Below are 10,451 nucleotides of genomic sequence, written 5' to 3'. Positions count from 1 at the left end.
CCCCTCCCAGCCAAGTAATTAATGCCCCGGCTTTCACCATTTTCCCGCTCCTCCACTGCAAAATACCATTGTTAAGTCCCTCTTCAGGAGCACACATGTGGTTTTGGCTTGAGTGTGGAGTTTAATCATTGTTCAACTTCCCCCGCAGCAGAGACGGCAAACCCAGTGATAGCGACCAATCAGTGGGTTTCCCATGATTATCACTATCAGAGGTGATAATCATGGGAACACCCTTCATGCACTACGTCTTCAATCCAGTTTTACTGTCATGTCTCGGACTTTAGACTCCAACAATCCGATGTAAACTCTAAATAATAAGCAATGACAAATTCAGAAGGATGTAGAATATGAATCAAATTTTGTAAAAGATGTGACAAGGGAAAGGGAATTAGATATTTTTCTTTCCAAAATAGTTTCCCACAATGTTTTGTAGAACAGCAGATGTCTTTGTCATATCTAGAATTAGATTAGCGTGAATGGACATCTTTGTTCATTTGGCCGTCTCAGCTAGAATAAGATTGGTAAGACTTTGTTATTCATTGACAAACGTGGATTTGGTATCACATCGCTCTTGTCAGCCGATTGCAGATTGTGGGACAACACAATCTGCTTTTTAATTGATCATGACAGAGGTTTACTCTAGGTTTCAATAAAGATAAAAGAGTGGGGAAACATACATTTGTATACATTGAGTGTCCTGAGATACGTTTCATGTTATACTCCCATTTAAACCAACTGAAATGTGTGTCAGCACTGTTGCTGCTAATGGTGTGTGTGAATGAGTTGTAGAGCGAGAGAGAGAGAGAGAAAGAGAGGGAGAGGGAGGAGGGAGGGTGGGAGGAGAGGAGACGGAGCAAGTGTTTACTCGAACTGACCAGGAATATAGCGCTTATAGAAGATGAATCTGGAGGAAGGGGGTTACTGGGGTTACTGGCGGACAAGCTGCGTTGGCTCTGCATTATCAGCCGGTGGTTGATCTCTGGACTCTCAGATTGAGCAACACCCCAAGAGACAGGCAGCTTGAAAATCAGTCAGAAACAAAGGCAGGAAAGAGGAAAGACGTGAATCAAAAGAAAGCCAAAGGAAAACCTAAAAAAGGAAGAGCGGCAGCAGGCTGAGTTGTAACAGTGCGGCGGGGGAGAACAGCTGCCGTGAAATAGAGCTAAACATTACCTCTGTGAGGTACAATGGGTGAGAGAACTTTTTATTTAAGGTTTTGGGGAGGAGTATGAAAGATTTGCGAGGAAGGGGGAAGGGGGGAGGCGGGGGTCGGAGTCAGGGGTCCAGCAAGGAGTAATTGTGGTGACAGCCAGTGCAAGGGGACAAGGACCCTTGTGAGACACGGAGGAGTTAAACTATAGGGACAAAGAGAAGGAAGCGAGAGGGACCGGCAGACCCCAAACTGGACTTCAGCATGGGTGTTAAGAGCAAGGCTGCTGCTGCTATCGTAGTCCTGCTGCTGTTCCTCGGCTCCCTGTGGATCCGTGAGTATTTCTGTGTGTGTGTGTGTGTGTGTGTGTGCGTGTGTGTGTGTGTGTGTGTGTGTGTGTGTGTGTGTGGTTTCTATCTTGTGCTAATAATCCATACAATCCTTCCCTTGTTTGAAATGCATGCGCTCCTCGTCAGGAATGTGTCACATGGTGCGGTGGCTGCAGAATCAAGCATGATGGTCACACAACTTAGTGCTCACTCTTCATGCTCAGAAATTTAACAACATAACAGAAGTATTTCTACGTGTGATTTGACATGTTTTTGGACTGTGGAACGATACAGTGATTTTTTAATTTGTTTTTTACATGAGCTATTTAAGTCACATCAGATAAAGTAGTGCCTAAATAAAGACTTTTTGTACATGATGAAGATTCTTGGGACATGATGACATCTAAAGGTTTATAATGCAAAACTCCAAACTCCAAACTCTTTGTATTTTATTGTGGGAATCTTTGGACTATTTGGCTAATATATATTTATATATTCATATTAAAAAGTATAGAATGACAATAATAAAGTACAGCACATAAGACAAAAAGAAGTATTGTTTAATATAAGAAAATAAATAAATGTAATGGTTCCTTTTCAATCCAAAAGTCTACATATATATATATATATATATATATATATATATATATATATATATATATATATATAAAATGTAAATAGTTTTTCACATGGGAACAAAAATCTGGTAAGCAGTGTAACAATGGGATCATGTGATCTTGGATTAGATTCAAAGATTTGAGAGACTTGAGTGTTCAGTTGGGAGCATGAGCAGTCAGCTCTGCATCCTCATAGTAACTCAGTTAGGAAACTTCAATTTAGATACAGCTCTTAGTTTGCGGTGGCAAACTTCCCTGTTGACATTTTTGTCAACGTCTACAGGAGGTCACAGACAAGTTAGAAATGCATGTTTATAAGACGGGCTCGGTGTTGAATTTGAACCCAGAGAGTTTGGTAGCTCAGTGAGGCCGACTGGCCAAGTTATCTGACAGGAGGCTCATTGTTCATGAAAGTCTTCCGGGGTCAGTTTGGAGGTTGATGTTTAAGGGCTTTTATGTTAATGACTCATGTAGAGGAGCACTGGCAGATTTTATGGCTTTTGGTTGTAAGGTGGTTGGATACACCTGTTCCTTGCCTGTGTGGTCTGGAGACCTGCAGAGGCCTCCTGACAGGAGGTCCCAAATCAAAGTGTGGAGTAGTTTGACCTCAGTAAGCTGAATTCAATATACCAATATACCAATATGTAGACCTCTAGTATATCAGTGTGAAGGGGCTTTTCAGGTCAGTTATTTTCAGAACTGCAATTTATCTATTCCTATATAGTATTGCCACAGTGTACTAATGGTTAGTGCATGGGTCTTGTGGCTCAAAGGAGGCATGTTATTAGAGATTTTTACGGGGTCCAAAATTGATACCAGCAGCTTGTCTTGTGCACATGATGTGTGCTGAGGAAGTCAGTGTTTTGAGAGAATTTAAATCTTTGTCACAGGCTGGAATGAGCTCAAAGGGATTAAAACTCAACATCACGGCCTGCTGTTAAAAGAACGTTATTTTCTGCCTTGTTTTTCTATCCGTCTATGTGCTGTATGATCTTAAACACTTGGGTAGGTAACAGTAGAGAAACCAGAAAGAGTAAGCCATTTAAAAAATGATCCGGTGAAGAGCCATGAGTGTGCGCAGGTAACCGGTTAACTAGACAGCTAGACAGTCGGGCAGGTAGGCCGTCAAATCACAGGCCCATAGAGTTTTATCTGTAGGCCAACCACTGAAGCTAGCATCACGGTCATAAGACATGTAAACAATTCAAAATTCACTAGAGGGGTATCTACTTACATATTTATATCTAAAATGCATTTCCCTTTTTTTTTTCAAGTGGAATTAATCAAGAATGTTTTAATAAGACTATATACTTACTTATTCAAAGTAGCTATAATACATTTTTTTAATTTCATTTTTTACAACATAATTAATTAATGGGAATCTGACAACACAAAAAAGGGCTCACTCATTGTAATGAACCTAAAAATACTTCGTAGCTGAATCTGCAGCTCATCTCAGCTTTAAGGAGCTTCATAGCGAGTTTCAGCTCATTGTTTAGCTCCTATAACAGGGTTTTCTTTTAGCCGTGGCACGCAATGGTTGTAAGTGAAAAAGCTCTAAAAGCCCTCTGTACACCACACAGACAAGGTTACACTATTGGTGAACATATTGGAGCATTTAGCAGCTACAGAGCCAGATATTTTCCCACAGGAGTCTGAGACATAAAACTGAGCTAAAAACAGAGTAAATGTTAGACTTACGTTCATCAAGTGACCAGAAACATGACTCCAAATGATTTAGTAATGTTGCTCTAACTGCTGGATGCCTAAATAAGTTATCTATATTACAGTAACAGGATTTGTCAACATTGTGTTCACAACCAAAAATCTGTTATTGCAGGTTTAATTCTTTATAATTAATATGTAAATGCAAACTAATAAATATTTAATTTTGATGTGTTAAATGCACATGCAACGTACAATGTCCTTGTGTTGGAAACAGAGTCGCAGTATTATCAGACAAAAAAACGTCTCTGTAATCAAACACTAACAGTTTCTCTTCATAATGTCTCACTGCAGAGGGAGGTTTGGATTACCACTGGGATTCTTGTTTGAAAGGATATAATCAGGTGAACACGGTAAGACTACACACAGATTATAAAGCATTTCCTCACTTGCTACATTTCCTCCATCAGGCTGATTTTGTAAAGCAGATGGCTAATTTGAATGCAGTGAATCACTTCCGCTTTCTCCCTCTCTTTGTCCCCCGTCACTCGGCCCCACACTCACATACCGCCCTTCCCCCCTACTGTCAGCTTCACCAGCTGTACAACAGCAGTGAGGCCGATGGGGCTGAGGGCCCCCAGGTCATCGAGGGGTGCACCGGTCAGACCTTCCAGGTGTCCCTCCTGCACTCCCACCTGCTGGCTGCACCGGCCTACACCTCGGACGTGCTAATGCAGCCATATCTGTCCAGCTGGGACGAGCTTGTGAGGTAAACTCATCAGATAAAGCAGGAGCGGTAGATTCATTTACAGCCACTATAGAAAGAAAGAAGCAATTTACGCTTTATGGCATGCTGGACTCTGTAAGATGATTCATCTTGCTCTGGGTTTACTCCTCCAGGTTTATGGAGGCGCTGGGCCCCATGGTGGGACTGATATCTAAAGAGATTGAAAGCAAGACTTCCATAATCCGTCAACTGGCCCTGTTGTCAGAAGGGAACCCTGAAGCAGAGCTGGGCCCAGATATACACTCAATAAACAGTGTGAGCGGAGAGGCTGGGACAAAGAACGATAAGGAGGCCTCACAGCACGCCGGCGCTTATCACTCTGTGCGCTCCATGATCTGGGTGGAGCTGAACCGAGGACTGGTGGACTTCCACCACCAGACGGAGTCTGGATGCAGGACTCTTCTGCGTCTGCATCGCGCTCTGCTTTGGCTGAAGCTCTTCCTGGAGAAGCTGGCTGAGACGCCGGCGGCCGGCCGGCTGAGGAGCCCCTCGGAGCTGTGCAGGGAGGCCTACCAGAGCACCCTCGCCAACCACCACACCTGGTTCGTCCGCAGGGCCGCCGAGCTGGCCTTCATTGCCATGCCAGAGCGCAGTTTCTTCTTCAGGCTGGTGTGTGTGCAGAACCAGGGGGAGATGAACACGGTGCTGAAGAGAGTGACTCAGGCCATCGGGGAGGTTTATGACAGGACGCAGAAAGCCCTTGAGGAAAATAACATGCTGGACTTGCCATAGAAAAGGGGCTAATCAGACTTGACCATATTTGCACTGTCCTCATGGTTTCCTGGGCCATCACACATAAACGTCTAGCTAAAAAAAACGTGGCGTTAACTTTTCTCAAGGAAACATGAATAAACTTTTTTTTCTATGCTAACATTCACACGTGCCATACCCCCCCCCCCCCCCCCCCCCCCCCCCTCCCCCCAACCAAAGTGCTGCATCAACAATCAACTGATGCTGAAAGTCAGTTTGCTTTCGGGCCTGTGGACATTCTTCATCACATTTCATGAGCTCATGACTCGGCTTCTCACTTAAGAGGCATTTTGAAGACAGCTGATGCATCCAGGCTGGCTAAACACAGAATGTGAATTATTTAAGCAGGTGCACATAATAACATGGGCACCACACACCTAAAGCATTGCCACACCACTGCGATAAATGCAGCATTTGTTAAGCTTATAATGTTCTCAGCACGTGTCACAGGGGAGGTGATTTTGTAATGGAGTGCATCAGATTGTACAGTTCAGTACAGTTTACATTTTAAATTCTATTGAAAATGTGTTGTTTTAATTGTAGCTGATGCTTGGTGATTTAGTATACTACCTCAAAAACTGGCTTGGTCTAGATGCCTTGTAGCCTTTAAATCTGGGACCAATCTATCCCAAATAAAGAGGTATTACACAAACAATCACCATGTGCTGAACAAAGGACTAAATGGCACTTCATAGCATCTGTGGTGCGAGTGTGGAAAATACATTTTTCTGTTATATATTGTAAATTTTTCTATCATGTTAATAATTATTAAATAACAAAAAACAAAAAAGAATCCAGATGCCTATTTTTTGACTTGGTCTGTGTAATGCTATCCACCATCCAGCAGAGGTTCTCTCTGCTACAGAATAATCTTCACTTATCATCATGGTGGATAAAATCTGCTCTGTGTGATACATTTTGTGGAAATGTGCTTTTTAAACCCCAATACAAATGCCGTTCCCCTCATTTTATCTCTTTGTTTGTAAGAAAACATTAGATGTCATGGCTTAAATATTAGAAAAAGTCCTGATGTGTGATGAAAATGTGTCCGATTATTCAGGATTTTTATATATAGAATGTGTGTGTAACAGAGAGAACAGCATGTGTAAGCATCAATCACCGGCGCTACTCTTGATCGAACTATTTTAAAGCCACAAATACCTCTAATGCCACGTAATCCACGAGTCTCTCCCTTTTCCTGGACTGTGCTCTCTCTTTCTGAGGAGACAGTGAAGAAAGGAGAGATAAGGATAGAGCCTGAAGCCTCGGTGTGAACAGGAGACAGGAGCTGGTTGAAGGTCACAGAGCGGAAGTACACTTCGCCTGTAATCCTGTCAAGCAGTTGGCGGCAGACGAATGTAAAGCATTCCCCAAAGGAAAAAGTAATACTAACTAAAACAGACTTCACACATTTCTGAGCTCTGGTCGATCATTATTCATGATTGTGAACAACCATTTGTTTTAAAGTGCAGAGACTCTCACTAGTTCTATGAACATTACCTCGACTGGCGCTGTAGACTGTGAGGATTATGATGAATGTGATAACATCACGCTTCTTTTGACACTGGCTGGCTTCTTTTTCTGTCCCTAAACAGCGGAACTCTATTTGACTACGATGAAGCGATGAAAAAAAAGGACCAACATTGGCATTATGGCCATTCCACTTTAAAAAGGTACAATGTTTAAGATCTGGCCACATGCTCCAACCAAATAGGGGGAAGCATTTCACCTCTACTATTGGGTCCATACAATCAATTACTGTCATTAGTTAGAAACAAAAACAACAAACAACAACTTAACTATTAAGGGCAAGAAAGATGCAAAATTCAAAAATTCTATCAGGTGTGGCCAATATTGTGTTTACATACCACTAAATCGGGGTTGCATGACCCATGTGCGCTTTGGTAGTTTAACATAACAAACTATCAAAGCGCACATGGACCCTCTCAAGGTGAGTGACAAGCCCAGACTGGAAGCTGGTGACTCACTATCACCTCTCCAGGTATGAGTGGCATTACAAGACTAATTTCAATAGATATCTCTGCTACACAATACATGGACACCTTTGACTGTTACTTCTTCACATGCAGTTGATAATGTTAGTTCATTTTCTTAATGTTTTAAAATTAAATTCTGTAATGGCAGGAACACACCAACAAAATCACCATCTGTATATCGATTACTCACCGAGTGTTGAATTTAGAATTTAGTTTTTTCTCGCTTGAACGTTAAATCCCCGATGGATTGGAGTTTATGGAGGCCTGGTTTAACAACAGCAAAACTATATTAAAATATGTTTACAAACTCTTACACGTGCAGTATATTCAAAGTTTATCGTTTATCCAGTCGTATGCTCACTGACTTTACTTCCCGAACATTCATTTTCGCCAAAATTGTACTAATTAAAACACCTCCGTCACGAACATCTCGTACTTGCGCATGCGCTATGTCAGTCTGTGCGTGAGACAGGAGAGGAGGAAGTGTTTTAAATAGAAAGATTTGGGCAAAAAGCTTTGGAAACTGATTTTGTTATGCAGTTTTGCTGTTGTTAGACCTGGCCTCCATTTACTTCAATTCATCAAGGATTTGCCCAGGAAAGATAAATCCCTTCTCTCATCCTATGATGACACCAAAGATGACTTGAGAGGCAAAAAAATAAGTGTGAGCCTGATTTCCCTTAAATTACATTTATTTATTTATTTCTCTATCTTGGTTTGCAGTAGACATGAGCAAAAATATACATACAGTAAGAGCAAAAAAAAAAAGAAAGATGCAGAATAGAATCATCATCCTTTTGGGGCGAGAGTATCTCAACAAAATGTAATGGATTTATTTTTTGAACTATATCCTTACACTGCAGTCTCAGGCAATACAACGATATAAGACGAGGGGTTAGGTGGGGGAAATGAGGTTTGTTGAAGTTATGCCTTATTTGAAACATGAATAGTTAACTCTCTCTGACATTTGCATTGGACCTATAGCTTTATTCTAAAGAGTTCATGAAGGTTTTGCGCTTGAAAGTTCTCTGAAAGCTCTTTCTGATGTATTCACTATCAATTTCCTTTTAATGACGGTGTCTTAATGCTGAAACATTGACCCCGGTCTTCAGAGAACTTTCTTTGCAAGCTTTAACGTGCTCAATTGTAATAAGGAGACAGGACTCAAACCATGACAAAACGTTTCTACATAAAAGAAAAAGAAAAAACCTTTCCAACCAGGCTGCTAACATTTTGCCATTTGTTGAATGGAATGCAGAAAACATATCCGGTAGCTCCCACGACATGGTACAATCCAAGTTTATACATTCTCTCCACTTTACAACAAAATAACAATAAAAATACTCTTTTATAAATAAAACACTTTTTATATTCCATCATGATAATGCACGCTGGCAAAGTTGCCTGACTGCATATATCTTTACTTTCTTTCCTACGTTTTTCCTTGCTCTTGATGATACTCTGACTTAGTTACAGCCTTTCTAATAAATACATACAGCCTCACAATAAATAAATGTATTGCTTTTTGAGGACATCTCCAAATTATCACAGAAAAAAACAAACAGATAAATGGAGATAACAGGAAATAACATTCTGTCACACAACGCTGTCTTTCCACCAGGAGGCACTGTTATGTTGTAGTGAAACACGCTCCTTTTGTGCGTATTATTATTACTATTAAGAGTAAGCCTTTTAATAACACAGGGTGCTTAGCCCTGCACCTGGATCCTACAGTATCTCTGCTGAGGATGTGTCAGTGCAGCACAAATAAATCAAATTCAAACTGTCATGAAGATCTTTGATTGAAGAACTAATCTCCACATGCACATGAGTAAAACAAGAATGGCCAATTAGGTGATGAAGCAGAACATTTTATTTGCCATGATGTGATTTAATAGGGTTTGATCAATTTCAGAATGATTGGGGGTGAAATAGGATTAAATCCATTTTTTTTGCTTTATACATTTTGAAGACGGTGATTCAGGCGTTTGACACAAGGAGGAGGAGCGACAAAGTAGGGTAAAGAAATTGAGTTTGCCTGCTCTGGATTAGCCGACCAGATTAAGAGATTACAGAGGAATTAAGTGAGGAGAAATGCATGAACCTCTCAGTGGATGGTCACAAAAAGCACGAAAAAGAGCCTCTGATGACTGTTGGAACACGTCCTTCATTATGAATAACCCTGCAGATATATATCAGATAATCACATCAGATCTAATTGTCTTTCCTTGTCAAGTCTGGATCAGATTAAGAGGTCCTTTTTTGACCACTGTGAGATATTTGCGAGAGAAACACTTCGCTCGGAGAGAAATTGAGTGGTGGAGTCGAGCCAGACCTTAATGTGAGTGAACAGATGCTTGTGTTCCACATTTGCTGCGATGACATGGCAGGATCACAGTCGCATTGGTACAATTTTCCTAGCCGTGCCAAAGTAATGGTGGTTTCAAAGACTCCACAGATTTCTCCAGCCAACATTTAGAGGTGTTTCTTGTACTGGACCATAAATGCACGTTAATGTAAACAGCACTAAACTCAGGCCCAATCTATGTTTTCGGTCGGTTGTCTAGTTATCGTGATGGTTTTGCCGTCAGACTGATTCATACAACAGTGAAGAATACCACAAGAAAACCAAAAATTATGAATGATGAAAAATGATTCAAGGAAGTAAATTTGTTTTGTTAATTTCCTACAGGACTACAGGAATAAAACAAAACTACCAACTCACATATTGAAGACTCTAGTAACCATTAAAAGAATATGTAAACTCTACCTTTTGATATCCTGGATGAATATTGTCGAGGGTGATAACGGGTACGAGTGAAAGAGGGCGCTCTACTTTCTACATCCTTCAAAACTGCACATTAAATAATTCAAAGCACACTTCCAGTGTAAATCAATACAAAATTTGACAATGGCATCTATTTCTGATACATATGGAATAGATGCAATGCATGAAAAAAAAAAAAAATATATATATATATACTGTAAATATTTGTGTTTAAATTAATTAAAAGTTGAGACACAAGAAATTAGCTTTTGCTTCAGCTTTAGGAATGAAATGATACACACAGTGGGGAGTGTAACGTCATCGTGCAGCAGGAGGATCTGTTTTGCTGTTTTCATTTGATATGCAGGTGGTTAGTTGAAAGCCTGCGT

General features: G+C 40.7%; 1 protein-coding gene across 1 annotated transcript; it reads left to right on the top strand.

The window, feature by feature from the left end:
- The first annotated feature begins 1,414 nt into the window (after window positions 1-1,414).
- On the top strand, window positions 1,415-5,280 carry gltpd2b (glycolipid transfer protein domain containing 2b). Its single transcript, XM_076102778.1, has 4 exons — window positions 1,415-1,484; window positions 4,116-4,174; window positions 4,352-4,530; window positions 4,662-5,280. The coding sequence occupies exons 1-4, from the start codon at window positions 1,415-1,417 to the stop codon at window positions 5,278-5,280; spliced, it is 927 nt and encodes a 308-aa protein (XP_075958893.1).
- The last annotated feature ends 5,171 nt before the right edge of the window (window positions 5,281-10,451 follow it).

The sequence above is a fragment of the Anarhichas minor genome, unplaced genomic scaffold (assembly GCF_050575085.1).
Source record: "Anarhichas minor isolate MPS153535 unplaced genomic scaffold, ASM5057508v1 ptg000027l, whole genome shotgun sequence".
NCBI classification, from domain to species: Eukaryota; Metazoa; Chordata; class Actinopteri; order Perciformes; family Anarhichadidae; genus Anarhichas; species Anarhichas minor.
This window is presented reverse-complemented; position numbering and strand designations above follow the sequence as displayed.

What these genes read in the sequence shown, in the direction of transcription:
- gltpd2b (XM_076102778.1), top strand. Translation starts at nt 1,415, where the DNA reads ATGGGTGTTAAGAGCAAGGCTGCTGCTGCTATCGTAGTCCTGCTGCTG. An exon ending in CCTCGGCTCCCTGTGGATCC is followed by an intron (nt 1,485 to 4,115) that starts GTGAGTATTTCT and finishes GTCTCACTGCAG; the next exon opens with AGGGAGGTTTGGATTACCAC. An exon ending in AGCTGGGACGAGCTTGTGAG is followed by an intron (nt 4,531 to 4,661) that starts GTAAACTCATCA and finishes TTACTCCTCCAG; the next exon opens with GTTTATGGAGGCGCTGGGCC.